Source organism: Thamnophis elegans, chromosome 2 (genome assembly GCF_009769535.1).
Source record: "Thamnophis elegans isolate rThaEle1 chromosome 2, rThaEle1.pri, whole genome shotgun sequence".
Classification (NCBI taxonomy): Eukaryota; Metazoa; Chordata; class Lepidosauria; order Squamata; family Colubridae; genus Thamnophis; species Thamnophis elegans.
This window is the reverse complement of record NC_045542.1, coordinates 122336835-122358264: the sequence shown is the minus strand read 5'-3', so window position 1 is coordinate 122358264 and position 21430 is coordinate 122336835. Positions and strand designations below refer to the sequence as shown.

Here is a 21430-nt window from a genome sequence, read left to right as displayed (position 1 = left end):
GGAACAATTAAAAATTGGTATATATATATATATATATATATATATATAGCGACTATTTAGAATATTTTGTTGAAAAATGAATGAATAAGATCTGTTTGAATGTATGATGTACAAGGATAATAATAAACATAAGCATATCTAATAATTGATTAGTGGAATTATGCATAATTGAAAATAGTGATATACAAATATAAATGGTTGGTAATTTTTTTCTTTCTTTCACATGGGGATTATATAAAGGTATACTGTTATCAAATAGACAATCAAGAATGTAAGGGAATTATGATTTATTGGAAAAAATAATACTAATTGTAATTGAACATATACTGTACAATGAAAGTGAGGTATTTAGTTATACTAGATGAAAAATCTGTGATGGTAAATGTTATTCAAGAATATGGATGTTAAAACAGCTGTAACCAAATGACATGCTGTATGTGATGATGCTTTTTTTGTCTTTTTTTCTGTTTTTTTATTGTTGTGTGTATGTGTTGTCTGTTAATAAAAATACAAATTAAAAAATAATAATAATTTGGCCATGACAATTGTTGGGTCCACACAGTATCCTAAATTAAAACTAACTATGCAACATTGATACCTTATGCATCTGTTTTGTAGATGACCTATCTGATGAAAATAACAAATAAGTAGATAAGAGAACTTGCCTTTTAATAGCATTCTTTGTTTTTACAGTATCTACGACCTTGCCTTTAAACCAGATGGAACACAACTAATAATTGCATCTGGAAACAGATTATTGGTAAGAGGTTTTTAAAAATACAATGTGTGACCTAAAAGAGATTTGAATTAGAAAAAATATTTTAAATAGTGTTAATACTTAAACAGAATATTACTAAGAAATCCCAGGATTATAAACTTGTTAGGTGGGGATGGGGAGGTGGTTTACTTGAGAGTGGAGAGACATTAGAAAATACCCTAGAAAAGGTGGATTATCTGGATACTGAATTCAGTCATTAATAAAGGAGAATATTTGAGGCTTAGGGTTGACATGACAGGTCCTTGGTGCTTTCTGAGTTGTCTTGTTTTCTTGCAGATGTTTCATTACCCAAACTAGGTAACATTAGTTCTAGTCCACTAGCACCGATGATGTTACCTAGATTGGGTTATGAAATATCTCTTAAGAAAACAAGAAGCTGAGAGAGCACCAAAGACTCCTCAAGCAATCAGAATTCAGGCCTAGGCATGCAATGAAGATGGCATTGATTGTGCCGGTGGGTTACCTCTGAAGTGATTTGATAAGGGGCTTGCCCCTTTTTCAGTTTGCCATGGTTGGAGATTGGAGCCATTGTTCTACAGTAGTAGTCCTTTTTAGCAGGTGGTTTCAGTTAGTAGTTATAGATGAGATCAACCCAGTGAACATTTGGTGATGAGGTGCTACAGGGCTTCATTATCTTTCTGTTTGTTGATCAACTATATCAGGAGTGTCAAACTCAAGCCTGCGGGTGCTTAAATCTGGCCTGTGGGGCCAGCCTGGAAAAAGCAAAGGACTGGCCCGAGGTACTTCTGGCAGCCAAAATGGGGTGCGAGGAGCTATACGCAGCCCCCCCCTCGCACATCCTGTTTACAGCCTGGACAGCCTCCTGCAGCTCTTTGCTAGCCAAAACACCCCCCATTTTGGCCAGCAGAATGCTGCAGGAGGTGTCTGTCCTGTCTCCACCCCCCGCTGGGCAACCCGTGAGGAGAACTACAATGCTGATCCAGCCCTCAAAGAAATGCAGTTTGACACCCCCGATCTATGTGCAGCCATTGAGACAAGTGATCAGTCAGTTCAGGATGTAGTGTTCTCAACATGCTGATGACTTTTCCATTGCTACCCCGGGCTACCCCAGGTCATGATATGGAAGTCTTGTCCTAATGTCTAAAGGCTATTAGGATCTGAATGAGACAAAATGGACTGATGAAAAAGCCAGGCAAGAAGATTTTGTTGGTTTGTTCAGGTTTCTTATTGTTTGTGTCTCAGAGTGGGAGATGCTATACCTCAAGAAGTAAGCCTGTAAAGTGGGAAGCCTCCTGGTATATGATAACTGCTAGGTGGGCAAATGGATGTCTGTAATGTGCTTTGCATGGGGCTGTTTTTGAAGCTTTCCAGAAGCTAGAAATGGTATTTTGATTCTGTTTGCTGGCAGTTCTTAACCACCAGAGCATATTATACTTGTGCTTAACGTTTTGTATTGTTATCCAATAGAATTTTAAGTACAATTCAAAATACTGGAAAATAAAAGAGAATAATGTGGAATTATGAATTGTGCAGTTTTAGCATATGATTATTCTGATTAATGATTGAATTATTGATTAATATGTTATTTATACTCTTACTATGGGGTTTATTGTTCCATATACTTTAGGTGCCATTGTTTATAATATTCATGGTGGATGTTTTGGTATATTATGTTGTTATGGTACCTTTGCTATCATGCTGGATCATCTGGAATTTTGCAATATAGAGTTGGAGATCTAAGAACATTTTTCTTCAGATTATCTTTGTTTTAAAATAGTTTGGCTTCAAGTATTATTCTTATACATCTGTACTATTATACTTTCTGTGTTATTTTATCTGTACAGGTGTATGATACATCTGATGGAACATTAATCCAGCCTTTGAAAGCCCATAAGGATACAGTATATTGTGTAGCATATGCAAAAGATGGTAATATGAAATCCACCTGTTTACAATTTTTACAATTACAATTGCCTTTTTTTTGTCATCAATATAGGATCTATATAGCATCTCTTGCTAACTGAGGCAAAGAATTGATCAACTCCTGATCAAAATTTCTTAAGAAGTTGTTATGTTTTTTGGGATGTTCAAAACATTGCTAATAATTTCACTTCCAAGTAGTACAATATTGAATTATTGTGATTAGCATATTTCAGCACAGTGTCTGCTTTTGACAGTTGGGAATTTGTGCACAAGAAACTCAGAACTTCTCAGATTTATTTTTTTAGCACATAGCCAAGATTTTTCACAGCTAAGTTGCTTACTGCTAATACAAAAGAAACAAAGTATGTATTAATAGTCATTGTATGTTTTTCATAATTATATAAATGTTGCTTTCTAAACCAGAATTAAGATGCAGGGTATTTCCACTAACAAAAATATAGTTATCAACAACACATTTTAAAGTTCTTTCAATGAACTGAGAAAAAGATTGACTTAATAAATCTTTTTTGAGAAGTCTTTAGTTCTAGTAGTCTGCTAAATAGGTAGCAGACACTTGCCAACATTTGAAAGTCCCTTTGAGATCATATTATTAATACATTTGTACAAATTGTACTGCAATTAATTTTTTAAATTAAAAATACAATTAATCTAATTAAAAACATTTGGTGTTTTACAAAATTATGTAAATTAAAGTTATACCATAAATACATATATAAAATATGGTTATGTACTGGTAATACCTTCTCCCATTTATAGCAAGATTGAGAAAATGATAGACTTAACATTATTTCATTTCTGTGTTTTAATTTAATAATTCATTCTAAAGTTACTTCATAATTTATATTGGTTACTACAAATTTTCTTAGGAAAACGCTTTGCATCAGGAGCTGCAGACAAAACTGTCATAATCTGGACTTCAAAGTTAGAAGGTATCCTGAAGTACACGTAAGTGATTATGACTTTGATGTATGAGTCTATAAGGATTACCCTTAATATAAACAGAAGAAATATTAACACATAGAAGAAAACAATTTTACAGGGACTGAATCTATTTGAAAAAGACTTAGTATAGTAAGGGCTGCAAATGAGGATGATGGAGACCATACCAGTAGCCAATGTAGAATATGGGTCAGCAATCCTGCCCTCTTCCCATAAATGTTTACACCTCTAGGATGATTGAGTAAATATCTGAAGAAGTTTAAACATTGAATATGGGATGTGTTTCTATGTGAAGCAATTTTTTCAGAAGGCGATTAGTTCAATAGTACCATGAAATAGGATTCAACTGTTTAATGTTTCCATTTCATTTTTAAAACAATAAACTCCTGAGCTTGGTTAGTATGCACAGCACAAGCTTGAGCATAAGAATATAACCCCAACACCTTTTTTGCTTGAGAGTTGCCTCTCTTTTTTTCTATCTCCATTAGTAGCAAATGACTCCCTACTTGCCAGTTGACTGACAGGAACAGCACCTGGTTTACTTATTTTACTACTAGCTAATCAACCTAATAATCCTGCTGATGGGAGAAATAGATAGTTAATTTCCTGGTGAAAGTAGAGATCGAGAATGATGATCCCAAACAAAAATAGTGGAAGAAAGAAGTACAAAGCTATACTCTCTAAATTCTTTGTAAGAGGGAAGAAGTTGAGTTACTTCCTTCTTCCTCCCAAAAACCCTGACTAAGATCATTGAGGATATGGATACAGTGACTGTGCAAGTAGGTCTCTTGGAAAACATTGTGAATTACTGTCCTAACTAAAACGTGAGTGTATACTACATTACGCATATTAAGACCACATGAAGGGCCATGGGATTCCACAAAATAAACAGATCATAAATGGATCATAAACATTGATAGTAATGGAAGTTTTGAAGTTTTGTTGATTGACAACTCAACTCAATTGTTTCATCTCAGAAGTATCCCATTATTTTTCAGAGAAAAGGAATATCTTCCAATTACTTGTTAATGAATTGAACATATTTATTATCCTGTACTATTACCCTCCATTTAGCCTGAATATCAGTATTCATAATTCTTAGTCAACAAAGCCGTGTTTCAGTATATCTGAAAGACATCTGTGTTGTGAATGCCTGAAACAGATTCTCAGCATAACATTTATGAACAGAGCTAGCTAGAGCCTTTTTATAAGTACAGTAAAACTTCAAACTAACAAACATTTGTTTAATGACTTCTGGATCCATCCAGCCAAATTTGAGGCAATTACTTCAAGTAACAGACAAGTCCAAACTAGTTGGATGAGGCAGATAAATTTACATAAATGTTTTATTTGCAGCAATTATACAAATTATGTGCATTGCTGAGAAGAACATGGTTTGCAATTTAACATAAGCTTGATTGATCTGTTAAATTGATATTTCACTCACTGTTCACTGATGCAGTGTAGAGCAGGGGTTCCCAACCTTTTTGGTTCTGTGGACTGGTAGTTGTGGCTTTGGTGGTTTCTGCGGTTGGGGGGGAGAATGGTTTCATATGTGCATCTTGTGCACGCGCAAATGAAGCTTCACATGCTTGCCTGCCTCTTCAGGAGCCCAGTTTCCAATGGTTCAAGTCCCAGTAGTGGGATGCGGCCCGGGAATGAGGAACCCCTAATATATAGGGTCAAAATGTACAAAATATTTAAAATATTTCACAAATCCTTTAGAAGCATGTGAGTAGTTTCATGTTGGATTGGATCCCTGATCCACCTAGTCCAACAGTCTGTTTTCCCAAAGGCCAAGCAACTGCACAAGGAAGTCTACTGGTCTCCACAGGCAGTTACATTGCCATCAATAGTCACTTAAAAGTTTAAATAGAAGCCAGGTGAATCCTTTCAGTAATGTAACTTTTTTTAATGAATTAGATAAGGGATATTATTCAGGGGTGGGTTCCGGCAGATACTACTGCCGGTTAGCTCGTGGGATGAGCACTGTGCGTGTGTGCGCAGTGCAATAAAAATTGTTCTGTGCATGCACAGAAGCAAAATACAAGTTGGCGGCATCTATGGTGGTGCCTGGAGAACCGGTTCAGGGGCGTGGCAGGCCTGGGTCACTGTTGTTCCAGCAACCCAGACCGCCAAATTATCAGTCCGAACTGGTAGGAACCCACCACTGATATTATCCCCCCCCCTTTCTTTCTTCAGCCTACAACAGGAATCAAAATCTAGATCTATGGCAGTAAAGAGAAATAGAAAACTTTTACTGCTATAATACGGAGGTTATCCAGACGACTACAGCCTATATTTGATAGCTTTACTTATAAAAAGCTAGCATAGCTTTTCCATATTGATTTAGTTTGCCATTCTTCCAATGCCTCTCTTTCACTGTTGTTTATTAATTTGTTTTAGGCACAATGATTCTATACAATGTGTGTCTTATAATCCTGTTACACATCAACTTGCATCCTGCTCTTCAAGTGATTTTGGTATGGATTCCCCATTGCCGAATTCTTAAGATCAAATTCTAATGCTTCATGTAGCAAAGGAGGAAACCCAGCAAGAGTTGCAGACATTACTTTAATATTGGTTTAGGTAGCCCAAAGTTGAAATGTAATATGTGAGTAAAGCCACTCCTCCCCCCACCCTCCTTTCTCTTGTTTTCCCTCTACACATTAGAATCTGCTTGGATATTTCCCAAACCTCAGGGCAGATTTTGAAAACAAAGGTGAAGCTATTCCCCTCCTTGTTTTTTCTGACAGGAATTGTTCATTAGTATGAAGGGCAGATTGTATAAAATTCCAAGATACTATAATATTTTATTTATTAGAAATGTGGGAGCTTGGTTTTCAGCATGTCAAATTACTGATCTAGCTGGTCTAGTTTTGTTGTTTAGCATCAGCTTTTAGGTTCTCACTTAACTGGTAATGCTAGAGGTTGAACCTATATTTAATGTACTTAAGGAACTACCATTGAGCTGCAGTCCTCCCAGACCATTGTAGTCCTTTCTTTATAGACAATGGGTAATGACATTATGAAATGCTACTATACAGCGCAGAAATGGGTACCAATATTAGAGGGGACAGTCAGGTTGAAAGGAATCTTATTAAGATGAATAACACATATGATGAACATTAATGTCATTATTTTTAGCAGTTATTGCATAACTGCTTTTGAATGCTCTTACAATTATAATCATTTTTTAATGTCTGCATTTTGATTCTGTTGTTTTTAAGGACTATGGTCTCCTGAACAGAAGTCAGTCAACAAACATAAAGTTAGCAATAAGATCACTTGTTGTAGGTATGTAACTATTTGGCTCAAAGATTATAATTTGGGCTTTCAAATGATACATGGTTATGTTTATGAATTGCTGCTCCATATAAAACATGATGCATTTAAAATAAGAATGGGGCATTGTTTCTGGTCTTGGTGCCAAAACCATTCCTTCCTGACTAAGTGACCAGATAGTATCAGTGGTAGGGTGACCTTTCTCCCTCAGCAAACTCTCCATTTCCCAAATATCCTCCATTTCATATTCTTGATTCCCTTTAGCTCTGAGAAACATTTACCCTACTATATTGTGTTTTTTTCCCCAGTTGGACGAATGATGGACAATATCTTGCTTTGGGGTTGTACAATGGTATTGTCAGCATTAGGAATAAAAATGGTGAAGAGAAAGTCAAAATTGAACGACCAGGAGGATCTTTATCTCCAGTTTGGTCTATTTCTTGGAATCCATCAAGGTAACATGTTTGTGTCTTGGGTGAAAACATAAAGCTTCATACATTCAGTGTGTTCTTGGTATCTTTAATAAATATCATAGCAACCTAGCCTGTAGATTTTAGGAGTTGGCATATTACTACAGATCTGTTATTGTGGGAATAAATACAGTTTTTTTTAATGTAAGAAACAAGATATTTCCATATTACTTTTGTGCATAGAAAATATCATAGTCTCTTTCACTTGGTTTGCTTAATATACAAATTTTCTGTTCCTCAGAGCTCAATGGTTAAGTTGCTCATATTTGCTCCAGATTTCACTCTGGCATTTTCTCATTTTGTTTAATAAAAATAGAGAAATGTAGGGGGCATCACAATAATTAATATTCATTAATTATTAATTTCTACTTTTTCATCATTTATGTGCTGTATGAATGTCCTCCAAAAGTGTTTATAATTAACTACAAACTCCTTATCACTTGTATAGTAAAACCATTAAAAACAAGCATAAAAGAATTGGGGGGTCCTTGTTAAAAGAATTTGACTGCAGGGATGGGTATTACATAAACATAAGAAACTTTTGCAGAGAAAGCTGTATCCTGTTTTCTCATTCCTCATACCCCAAGGAGGATATGATAAATATTTAAGGAGCTAGATCTGTTTTGCATAGTATATGGTAGCAAATTCATCTAATTATATAGTGGTGCTATGTATATATGCTGACAATGTCTTTAAACATTAAAATGAATATCTGATTGAGCTTCTTAAAAAGAATATTATTTTTAAGAACGAACCTTCACCTTCATCCAACACCCGAGTTACAGATATTTGGTACTATTGCAAAGAATAATATTTTTAGAGACAAGCTGCTTAAGAGTCTTAAGAGGCTAGGAGGCAGCATGTTGATTTGAACTTTTCCCCCATTCTTTTCACTGTATCCTATACCAATACATTTATTTTGTCCATTGATTTCAGTGGCTCAATACAACTCTATGGAGAAACTTTGTGAGAAAGTATTGAAGTAATAATGTTGAAATTCTATATTGATTGATTGGTTTTACTATTGTGACTGAGAAGTATTAAGACACCCAATCATTTCAAATTATGTATATGTATGAGTCCAGATGGTGATTTTCATTACCTTTCTCCCTAAAGTCTCTGTTTTAAAGTGCTGTATTTTCTACAGCCTGATTAAAAAAAATTATCTGGAACAATACATTCTGTATATTCTAGAACATTTAAGGGAGACTGCAAAGTCTTGTCTGGGAAAAATTATTTAATTCCAAGGCACTGACCTTTGAACTAACATATTTTGAAAGTTGAATTATGTGTCAGTAGTTCATGTGAACAAACAATTGGTATTTGCAGTCGCTGGGAGAATCTCTGGAGTGCTAGAGACAGCGAAGAAGATGACGAGGCAGGTCACACCTGTTTAGAGGATATACCAGTTCTGAAGTCCATCACATGCAGTAGTCAGGGTAGTGAGGCAGAGGAAGAAGAACGTGAGGAAGATGAGAGTCCTAGGAATGCCAGCTCGTGAGTGAAATATCAAGGAAATAAAGCTATACAATTTTAGGCTCAATATAGATATGTATGGAATCCTACTGATTCACATTTCATTATCACAAGTAATTATTTCATAATGTAAAAGCAGTATAATGAGTTTCACAAAATTTCCCATACTGACTTTTGCCAACTTGTCTTCCTTCTCTAATTTGGCCCGGTATACTAAAAGTTGAGTTTAGCACAAACTCCTGCATGAGGCAGATGTTTCCCCATATTCAAGACATTTGACACCACAAACTCTCAGAGCTGAGGGAAATTGGAAAAATATTCACAGTGTATCATTAATTCCTTCTAGGGAACTGCAATCTATCACTTTGTGTTGCTTTAAAAGCTCACTGAAGTACCCAAAAGCAGTTCAGTGGGAAAAGTTCATATAGGTCAAATCCAACTTTTAACTATTAATAGGAAGATACTGCCTTCTCTTAAAAAGACTAGAATAATATACAAGCTAAAATGTTATTATAACTCAGTGGTAAAGCCCATGGTTCAAAGCGGTTCTTCATATAGGGTAGGGAATACTTATTTAGAAACTCTAAAAATCTATTGCAAACAATTATAGACAATGCTGAATTAGATTTCACAAATGCCAGGTCAAGTTATCAAGACCAGCATCTTAACAAAATAACAAAAACAAAATCTGTCCCTAAAAGTGTTTTGTGTTTTTACTCTCTGAGGGAACAAGATGTATTACTTTAGCACATACAAATATTTGATGCAATTATGAAACTTAAATTTATTTATGAAAGAAAAATACAAAAAAGTTACATGAATATTTATCCCTGATGAACTGTTCAGTTAATCTTATAGATATGTTCCTATACAGTACATTTAAATCAGTTTACTTAATATTAAAAGAGGGTGGGGACTTTTTAGCCACACGCTCATATATTTAAATGCAGACCAAATTTCTAAACAGGCCTCCACTCCTGATATGAAAAGTAATCAGTTCTTCAGGGTGTTGTATAACTGACAGAATGACTGTCCTTCCACTTTTATAATATTAATCTCTTCCCAATCATAAGAGCATGTGATGTATGCTTCTTCTGACATCTTGTTAGTTTCCACACCATTGGGTATACAGCTGAAAAATGCATTATAACCTACAAAAACATTGAGGCTTCCATGAAAAAAATATATAATTTCTCTGTGTGGCATAAAATCAAACTGTAAGAGCCAAAACCATATTTTGAACACGTTTCTAGTTATTGGCTAAATCTCTCAACTTTTTTCCCAAAGCATGCATCCAATATACATGAAATAATAATCTGTGTTCAGTTAGTTGACTCAAGAATTAGTTTTCCATTGACAAGAATATGTCAAGAGTATAGGGAAGATTAATACTAGGAAATTTTCTAGTATTAATCTTCTGTAATCTACTGTACACTCTTACAATGGCGCTAATGCCGTTAGAGTTGCTGGCCCATATCTAGATTTCAGAAGGTCTTTTAACTACGGTAGTGATATTGCCACTGACAAACAATATCTGCTTGTTGCACTGTTGCTACATAATTGCTTTTCTTTTTATATCCAATAGAGATGAGCATAATGATATTTTAGCTGTGGCAGATTGGGGACAACGGCTTTCCTTTTATCAACTAAGTGGCAAGCAAGTAAGTTACTTCTTAACTGGAGTGTGTGTGTGTGTGTGTGTGTGTATTCTTTCTGTGTATATATTTCCTCCCAAATACTGTTTCTTTTACTGAATTTTTTAAAGCTAGCAGTCTATTCTACAAAATCAGAGACCCATTTATTTGCCTTTTTGTAGAAAAGTAGGCATGTTTGTCTATATATGTCCATATATATACATATGTAAATTAAATCTGTATGCTGTCCACTTCTCAATGATTGGGTAGCTCACAGTCATGAAAGAAATTACAGTAAAATCAGTAAAATAAGAAAGAGAAAAGATGGCAAGCACAGCAGACCAGATGGAATTAACCGAGGGCTCTGTATCAGTATGACAGTCTATTTCTGAGCCAAAAACTATTAAACAGAATTATTCTGGCTGAGTTTCCTCCTCATCCTTGAATAACAGAAATGGGCTAATATGCATATGTCATATATTGTTGGACCTAATACTTACCATATTATTTCATTATTAAGGCAGTTTTTGAAAATGAAGAGGTTGTAGCAACCTCAAATGGAAGATCTGTGACAAATCAAACACAAAAATATGTGTAATTACATTCCTGTCTGCAGATGAGATTTCTTATTGCAAAACCAAATGTTAAACATCTTTGTCTATATTGTTATAGATTGGAAAAGACAGAGTCCTGAACTTTGATCCGTGTTGTGTTAGCTATTTTTCGAAAGGAGAATACATCTTAATGGGAGGCTCTGACAAGCAAGTATCCCTTTATACGAAGGATGGAGTGCGTCTTGGGACCATAGGCGAACAGAGCACTTGGGTGTGGACTTGTAAAGCTAAGCCAGATTCCAATTATGTGGTAAGGGTGAATTTCTAAAAGCCTTTCAAATATGTATACCAGGTGTTTTCAGACACTTTTTCTCTCACAAGTAACTATTTCTGGCTTCAATCCTTTCCATATGGCAAATGTATCCAAATCGGCTGTTGTTTTGCTAGGAAATTACTTTTTATGGTCTTATAACTGTGACTCTACCAGGTTGTATTTTATACATTACAGAGGCGATTCTACATCTATTGGTGGAACTTACAATTATATTGTTAGGAATACTACTACTACTACTACTACTACTACTACTACTACTACTAATAATAATAATAATAATAATAATAATAATAATTGAAACTCTATGGAAAGTCAGAAATAGAAATCCAATCATTGACAAATACAGTCCGAGTATTCAGCACCGATATTTCAATGCAGTTTGGCATGGAAAAATGCGCCACTGTATCCATAAAAAGGGGCAAAATCACTGCATCTGAGGGAATTGAAATGCCCAATGGCCAACTAATTAAATGCAAAGAAAATGAAGCCTACAAATACTTAGGCATTCTGCAGTTGGATAACATCAAGCATGGAGAAGTAAAAACTATTGTCAGGCGAGAGTACACCAACAGAGTTAGGAAAATTTTAAAATCTAAATTGAATGGTGGAAATACAATCAAGGCCATAAATACCTGGGCAATACCAGTTATAAGATACACAGCTGGCATAGTTAACTGGACACAAGCTGATTTGGACCTTTTGGACCGAAAAACCAGGAAACTAATGACAATACACTACAGTTTACATCCACGTGGTGATACTGATAGACTATATCTGCCCCGAAAATCAGGTGGCAGAGGATTATTACAAGTGAAGCAAACAGTTGAAGAAGAAAAACATGCACTGGCTGATTATTTAAAAGACACTCAAGAACATCTATTAATCGAAGTAAAGAACAAAAATCTACTGAAGGCCCAACAGACAAAACAAGAATACAGAAAAGATGTGATAAAATCAAGAATGGAGAGTTGGCAGAACAAAGCACTGCATGGTCAATTTCTGGAAAAAATAAAAGATAAAGTGGACAGTGAACAAACTTGGTTATGGTTAAAAACAGGTACATTAAAGAAAGAAACAGAGTCACTAATCCTGGCTGCGCAAGAACAAGCTATCCGCACAAATGCCATTAAGGCCAAAATCGAAAAATCCTCTGATGATGCCAAATGCAGACTTTGCAAAGAAGCTGATGAAACTGTTGATCACATACTCAGCTGCTGTAAAAAAATCATGCAGACTGATTATAAATTGCGGCACAATTCAGTAGCACAAATGATCCATTGGAATTTGTGCAAAAATTATAATATTAAAACAGCAACAAACTGGTGGGAACATCAGCCTGAAAAAGTCACCGAAAATCAGATGGTCAAGATCTTGTGGGATTTCCGTATACAAACCGACAAAATACTGGCGCATAATACACCAGACATCACACTGGTTGAGAAAAATAAGGTCACAATCATAGACATCGCAATACCAGGTGATAGCAGGGTCGCCGAGAAGGAACATGAAAAAATCGCAAGATACCAGGACTTAAAAATCGAAATTCAACGACTATGGCACAAACCAGCAGTGGTAATTCCAGTGGTAATTGGCACACTGGGTGCTATTCCAAAAGCACTGGAATTACATTTAAAACAGTTAAAAATTGACAAAATCACCATCAGTCAAATGCAAAAAGCCGCACTGCTTGGATCTGCACGCATATTACGAAAATACGTTACGACGTCCTAGGCCCCTGGGTGGGGCCCGACTAGTAACCAATGCCAAATCCGGCGAAACAACTGGCCGCTGTGATACAATTGTACAATAATAATAATAATAATAATCCACCCTACTTGGAACAACTTATATCCTCCGACGTTACCTTAGCAGTTCCTAGGTCCTTGGTTAGGACTCGAGCTGTTGAGCTACCAACCGGCCCCAAAGGCTGTGAATCTCACCAAAGATTAACCACATAATAATTTATATAAAATAAAGTTGATGAATGTCCTTGAGTTGAATTGTGGCTTAAATCTCTCTGTTTCATTATTTGTCAGTGAATTAAACAATATTTGTCAACCCATTATTACCCTGTTCTTCCTTCATTTGTTCTTGTCTCTTTATCTTCTTTTCCCTTCGTTTACTGTTACTGATTCACATGCTTTTTCTCGTTTTGATTTCCCCATATTTCCTTGCAATATTGTAATATCTGTGATTGAGTCATGTAAAGTCCTTTGTATTGAGATAATCAAAATCAATTTACTTCATCAAATCATTGCAAAGTGTGTTATATGTGAATTACAATTTCACAGGGCTGGTTGTGCATAGTTAATAACAAAGCACATTTTTTCAAGTATAGCTGCAATCATAATCTGTAGTATTTGCTAAGAAAAATCACTGATTTCTGGAGCCATTTTCTTTATTAATATTGATTCAAAGCTTATTTCTCAAGTTTGTAAGAGTAAATAATATACCACGGAGACGTCTTCGGACAGTGCTGGCTCTTGGGCTTTGAAACAGTGATGAACACCATCCCTAGAGTTGGGAATGACTAGCACATATGTGCGAGGGGAACTTTTACCTTTACCTAATGTTTTAAACACTCTTTTTGTTACTGTATATTTAAAAATATTCTTTTAGAGAACCGGTATTGTGACCTTTTAATAAAAGCCAAGTAATCTTATTGTTGTCATCTGTTAAAAACAATTGTAAACAATGAAATGATTTCTAGCATAAGTGTAAATAACTATTCCCTACCATGACATTTGTGAATTTTGATTTATATGGCTTTGCTGTGGGAAAAGAGACAGGCCAAAATCTTATGCATGTAAAGTGAAAATTTCCCTCACTACACATTTTCTAAGTGTAGAAATTAGAATAATTTAAAATTCCAGCAAAACTTTGATCCCTTTTTAATCTACATGTCTAATTCATGATCATTCAGGTGGATAGACACCCTGAATTTAATTAATTATTTTCTCTTCAGGCAGTAGGAACCCAGGATGGAACCATTTCACTGTATCAGCTGATTTTCAGCACAGTCCATGGTCTTTATAAGGATCGCTATGCTTACAGAGACAGCATGACAGATGTTATTGTCCAACATCTTATCACTGAACAAAAAGGTAGTATTGAATTATGTTTTCAGATAACCCAGGGGCCATCTCTTCCCTGCTCCAGTAAATAATATTTGTCTGTAAATTGAACTAGGCAATATATCTTTACAGTGGAAAGGTAGCTGTGCCTTTTTACCATGTACACTAATTGTGTCTTCCGAAGTGCTTTGTGTGGAATTTTTGGTATTAGGGATGTTGTAAGTCAAAAATATATTATAGCTGGTATTTTGACTTTTTGTTATTGCCCTTGGTGATTGTTCATTAATTGTTTTATTAAGTTAATTGTATAAATATAAATGGTTGTGTAAATTTCTATGAACATCATGAGAGGTGTAGCCATGTTGTAGAATAGGATTTATTCATATGTTTTTCATTTGATTTATATCTTGGCAGAAATTGCAGTATATATGGCACTCTTTCTTCCCATTTTATCCCCATACTTAGTGTAGGATAGCTTGGGATGAAAGGGGGAGAGATTTTTTTTATTATTTAAATTTTTTTTTAATTTTTAATTTAAAACAAGTACAACATCTTTCTTTACATGCTATAGAAAGTGTATCAGTCGGTCACAAATAAACTTTCGTACATCTCCTCCACAGTCAACAAACATAACTCATGTTAACTCAAGCATTTTAACTCAAATATTCATACATATCACCATCATCATATATCCATTTTCATTTGACTGTAATTGTTATTTAAAAATATTGATAATAATAATAATAATCTTAAACAATACATGCCCACACCAGTGGGAAATAAAGGGGGAGAGATTTTTGATTAATGACTGCTGCATTTGATTAATGACTGCACAAAAAATCTGTAAAATCATTTCCAGTTGTATGAGTGCCTTGACTTATGACTGCAACAACTTAACCAGAGGTGGATTGCTCCCAGTTCGGTCCGGATCGGGTGAACCGGTAGTAGCAGCGACAGGAAGCTCTGTCCCCTGCCCACTTACGCGCATGCGCAGTAGCATCATGCAAACCCGAACTGGTAGTAAAAAAAATGGCAACCCACCTCTGAACTTAACGACCATAATTCTGGGTTCTGTTATGGTCATACAATGAAGATTACATGCAGTCCTCAGAATCCAATTCAGGTAATAAAGATGTTTACCCTTAATTAAATATTAGGATGATTATGGAGCTCTTGTTGTTTTACATCTTTGGAAGTGCTGTTTTGGTCCAGGTAATTAAATGGTTTTTAATGTGTTTTTAAACTATGTATTGGATTTAATGTATGTTACCCAGTGTCTTCTTGGAGTTCAGTGGCCTTAATAAATCCAATAAATATGGATGTTTGGAATAATATGGCCACCTATCTCATATAATGACTCTAGGTGGTTTTCAATAATACAAAAGAAACACAGTTTAATTTAAACTTGTTTTTCCACAGTTAGAATAAAAAACCGAGAGCTTGTAAAGAAAATAGCAATCTACAAGAACAGATTAGCAATCCAATTACCAGAGAAAATCCAAATTTTTGAACTGTATTCCGATGATTCATCAGACATGCACTACCGAGTGAAGGAAAAGATAGCAAAAAAATTTGAATGTAACTTACTAGTTGTGTGTTCTGAACACATTATCTTATGTCAGGTAGGTAACTGATCATTACATCTAAAAATAAAATAATGTCTAAAAATAAAATTATGTTTTCTAGTACTACACTAAGAAAGATTAAGAAAAAGGTTCCTTGTTGAAGGTGTTTCATATAACAAGGGTGGGTCAGCAGAGGTAAATGCTACATCAGATGTAGATTCATTTTGAGCAGAATCTTCTCCAATTCTGTAGACAGCATGATTCTGGTTGTGAATTCTGGGCACTGAACTGTATGTCTCTTAGGTTGGGAAGGGCTATTTTAGAGGTTTGCATTCCTCATTATCATTCCTGTCACAGTAATGTGAGCATAATTCTCAACTCTACCAGCATTAGCTAAAGATTGAATTTAGAAATTCCTAGAAATAACACCATTTTCTCCATGGGGAATGGATTTCCTGAGTTCTTATAACATATAACCTACTCACTTTCATATGATAATTGGAATAAATTGCCTCCAATAAATCCCTATCCTTGTTTTGGCATAGAATTACCTAATAATGTGGTTGGCATTTTAGAAAGAAGTTACTGAAAGTCTGAAATGTTAAGTAAAATATTCTAGAAAGTATAATAAAAAGTAATTGATAGCAGTCTTATTTAGATTTCTTAGTAGTTGATGACTTTTCTCAGCAGCTACATTTCATTAATGCATTCTTCGCTATTAACCTGTAAAGAGTGGTTATAAACAATAGGCATGAATGTTGGTAGGAAATTAGACTTGTTTGGTATTATAAAATATGTTCCATTTGTTTATGTCTGTGCATGGAAACATAATAAAAAAGTTCTGGTAAATATACATCCTTGTCAAGATAAGATATATGAAAACTTTCTAGCAGAATATATATAACCCTCCCCTCCTTTTTTTTTAGGAGAAGAGACTCCAGTGTCTTTCTTTTAGCGGTACAAAAGAACGGGAATGGGTGATGGAATCTCTCATTCGATATATAAAAGTAATTGGAGGACCTCCAGGCAGAGAAGGCCTTTTAGTGGGTTTAAAGAATGGTCAGGTGAGGATTTTTTTTTTGTAATGATGATTCAGATATTGCTAGATTATAGAAAATAACGGAATTTGGGGAAAAAATAGATAAAGTTATTTTTGTAGACATTTTCTTTCATGAAAATTGGGTTGATAGTTGTTATTCTGCACAGATACACATATCCATCATATTATTCTCTTTTGCAATAAGCAACATTATGCACATCATAGAAAATTAATAAAAACATAGTAAGCCAAAGAAATTCAAGGCAATAGGTAAGTTAGTTCAGAATGCGGCCACGTGGGTGATAGTGGATGCGCCGAGGTACACCCACGTTACACCTATCCTCTGTGAGCTGCGCTGGCTGCCTATTGGTATCCAGACTCAATTCAAGGTGTTGGTTATCACCTTTAAAGCCTTACATGGCTTAGGGCCAGGATACCTTCGAGACGACCAGTAAGATCCCATAGATTGGGCCTCCTTTGGATGCCGTCGGCCATACAATGTCGGCTGGCGGGCCCTCAGAGGAGAGCCTTCTCGGTGGCTGCTCTGATTCTTTGGAACCAGCTCCCCCCGGAAATCCGGACCATACCCACTCTGATGGCCTTCAGGAAAGCTGTAAAAACTTGGCTGTTCCGGCAGGCCTGGGGCTGTTGACCTCACTATTGAGGTCCGGACCCGACTAAAATGAATTTGATGGATGATTGTTGTTTTAAATTGTATTGCTTCTATGTTTTTTATATTTCGTTTGTAAGCCGCCCGGAGTCCTTTGGGATTGGGCGGCATATAAAAGTTTTAAATAAAATAAATAAATAAAATAAATAAAAATAAAAGAAATAGAGATAAATCACTTCCAAACGATTCTATTATACACACACACACACACACACACACACACACACACCACACACACCCTGCTTTATAGTTGCATGTATATTCAGGTTCATTCATTCATTTTCATATACCTTTTACTTCCATTCTTATAACAGTCATTAACCACCCTTCATATTTGGACAAAACAATTCCAACTTTCTATTCATTTTACCATATGCTTCTCTAAAGCAACAAATATTCAGTCTTTTTTTTCTCATAGTCATATATTTCTCATTGATCTACTGAAGAGCAAAAATACAGTGCACATTACAATGCTCTGTGCCTGGCATAACGCCGCATTGTACTTCTGATTTTTTTTCTAATTGTAACCTTTTTAAAATTTCCATCAAAATTGTTCTGCATTTTCTTTGTCTCTTTTAATATTAACTATTCTTTGCTCTCTTAGAGCGCCCTTAAGCCACCAGTCAGCCCCAGGGTTGCATCACACTGTTAGATCCCCCTTGCTAATTGGCAGAGCCAAGTCTTAATATTCTTCCAGAAAAAACAGAAAAGTAGGGGCTGGCCTCAATTCTGAGGTGATACATTATGCATACACACAGATAGACATCATTTACTCATTGCATTCTCTAACATGTATTTTCCTCATTCACAATCTTGTTCACCCCGTTCTTTTAACCTTAGTGTAATTTCACGCACTACACGCTCATTCTGTATTATATTTTAAATTCTATTCCAAGGAGTTTCCACTTTCTCTTTCCCTATATGTGTTTTTCAATTCTGTTTGGGAGGAGATTAATACTTTTTCATACAGAAGTTCAGCATTCTTTTTTTGCAGCACACAAAAAGTGCTGCAGGGATCAGGGAGGATGTGTGGCAGGTGATGTTTAGGTTGAGAAAGATGTGTGAGAAGTGCTACAAGGGTTGCGAAGGACTCACAAGGGTGCACCATGTGTCAGGGAGGGTGTACAAAGATGTCAGTGGCCGTCATGGAAGCACTGAGGAAATATGGTGGTTGTGTAGGTGGGGAAGACCTACCTGAGCAACTTGCAATTTTCCCTGTCAGCTTACTCATTGCCTTGTGGGGACATTGGAAATGACATCACATGACCACAGCCATGGAAGTACAAAATGGCTACAACTTCTCCAAATTTCATTCTCACAGGAATCATGGGTCCCAGATTTTGGGCACATTCTCTAAGTTAGTCCATTTGAAGTATGTTGATTCAAAAATTGTTGGCCTCTGATGCATCACTTTGCCCAATTGATGGTTATAAAAAGACCAATAGTTTTTTTTTTTAGTAGTATAAAGATTTTCTTTTCAGGGTAGATTAGGTTTCTAGCTTTAGTCATGCCTGTGCCACATGCAGCATACTTTCCAACAGCAAAAGCAATGCTGGTTGATTTTGGTACATTTTCACCACAGCCAAAATCCAGACCTAAAGATGACAACACAACACAAGGTATTTTTGCTACATCCTCTCAAAACTGGGATAGATACTGAATATACACTCGGTATGATTATATAAACTGGGAAATTCACAGAAAGTGTAGTGGAAGCTTGGAAACAACTTGGAACCTGTGGGGTTAGTGGGTCAAACATCAGTAACTGAGTTTAAACCTACTTGGGATAAACACATGGCCCTCATCTGACCAAAATAAAATTAAAAATAAATTAAAAATAATAAATACATAAATTAAAACAAAAAACACTCAAAAGGCAGATCACTAGGTTTTATTCTGCCATCAGTTTTCTGTGTTTCTGATGAACAGGATATAACTTGAGGATTATTTATGAATTTAACACAATTAATCAGAAGAACAGTATATTTTCTGGACTTTATAGGGTCTATATTTTTAAATTCTGGTTTAATATATTTGAAAAAGACCATAGAGTTAAATGTTTTTTTTTTTTACAGAATATGCTCTATGATTGTCCTCTCAATCAACCGTTATTTGTCTCCATGTCTTTTACATATAATGCAGAAGCAGTCAATTTGTCTAATTTGTCTGAATGATTATTCCCAGGGCTCTGGATTCCATAAAATCATTTCATCTGACTAGCAGATGAGAACTTCAGTTTTCCAATATGGGCTTTATTAACTCTCAGGATGTAATTATATCCAGATTCTCAAGATCTTTGTGGACAATCCTTTTGCAATTGTTTTGCTAAAACAATCGACAGCCGTGCGTTGCCTGGATATGAGTGCATCTCGAAACAAACTGGCAGTAGTTGATGAAAATGATACCTGTCTGGTCTATGATATTAACACCAAAGAATTACTGTTTCAGGTAAATGTTTTTATATATTCATACGTCACCTTGAATTTCAAAGAATTTTTTCCCTAAAACAGTGAGAAAGGAGCCATTTGGCTCTTGTTTCTTTTTTGCTTGCCAAAACATTTTTACCCACCAGTGAGTTTCACACACCATTGACGATATTTGATCTTGGATGTCTTCCCCCCACCCTGCTCAATTGGGTTAGGAGTAGGGCTATTGATTGATAGTTTAACAGTTACCTCCGCTAATTTATGTATTCACACCAAAAGATATTGCACCAATTGATTATGTCCATAGGAGGCAAAAACTGTAGGAGATTTTATACTAGCAAGAGGCAAAAAAGGAAGAAGAGCTGAAGTATCTTACAGTTGTCTGGCAGTTTCACTCTGAATGGGATTATCTATTTATAAACCAGACTTTTTCCAGAAAACAACAATTTAAATATTTAAGGATATAAATCTGAACCAAATTCCAATATTGAAAAACCCAAAACCTGGAAAATTACTTTTTGTGGGGAGAAAAGTAAAGCAAGAAAGACACATTCTGGTGAGAGAGAAGTTTGCTAAAGATGGGTTATAGCATGAACCTGAAAATTCAGAAGGCTAAACTTCTGGTCTTGGTGACTGGCCAAGATTGGATCCTTCAAAAACTGTGTAAGAGATGTTGCATCACTTGAACAGAGGGAGAAAAATGGAACCTTATACATTCAGATCATTTGTGTGCATGTTTGATTATAATGATTAGGATTTTGAATACACATTTTAAACATATTTTCCGATTGTTGTAGGGAGCATACCATGGTGGTTTACCTTTTTTTGTCATGCAGATAAAGCTGGAATTGTGGGCTGCTTTTGCAGAGCTGGTTCTTTAGCTATCATTCTGTGTCTTTTTCCAGGTCAGAATTTGTCCTGCCTCACCTGCTCCTTACTTGATTGAACTAAATTTTCTTGCCCTGATATCTTGCTATTAAGTCTCACTTTTTAAAATAGCCTTCTTTTCCCAGTGAAAAGGTTTGTTTCGGATGTTTGCTGTTTTCTGCTTTTAAACCCCACCCCCCACCTTATCCCACTTCTTTCACTAGGCTTAATAATGGTTTCACAGGAGAAGCAGCTTGATTTGAAGCCTGAAGGCAGAAAGAAAGCTAGATTACATGGTACAACAGAATACTCATCCTCCACCCCAAAAACAAGATTTTATATAGTAGCAACTAAACCTCCAGCCATAATGTGCCCATTGCTATTGTTCAGCATCAGGTGTTTTGGCTGTGCTGC

General features: G+C 35.6%; 1 protein-coding gene across 1 annotated transcript in view; it reads left to right on the top strand.

Annotated features, from left to right (window-relative positions):
- The window catches only part of IFT122 (intraflagellar transport 122), a 78119-nt gene that overhangs the window by 1169 nt on the left and 55520 nt on the right, over positions 1–21430 (top strand). Inside the window, exons 2-13 of the mRNA XM_032209459.1 lie at positions 694–760; positions 2584–2668; positions 3550–3628; positions 6029–6105; positions 6853–6919; positions 7216–7362; positions 10439–10514; positions 11160–11351; positions 14341–14479; positions 15869–16071; positions 16941–17078; positions 20007–20171. Coding sequence (XP_032065350.1) covers positions 694–760; positions 2584–2668; positions 3550–3628; positions 6029–6105; positions 6853–6919; positions 7216–7362; positions 10439–10514; positions 11160–11351; positions 14341–14479; positions 15869–16071; positions 16941–17078; positions 20007–20171 — 1435 coding nt within the window. The remainder of the gene's footprint in view (positions 1–693; positions 761–2583; positions 2669–3549; positions 3629–6028; positions 6106–6852; positions 6920–7215; positions 7363–10438; positions 10515–11159; positions 11352–14340; positions 14480–15868; positions 16072–16940; positions 17079–20006; positions 20172–21430) is intronic.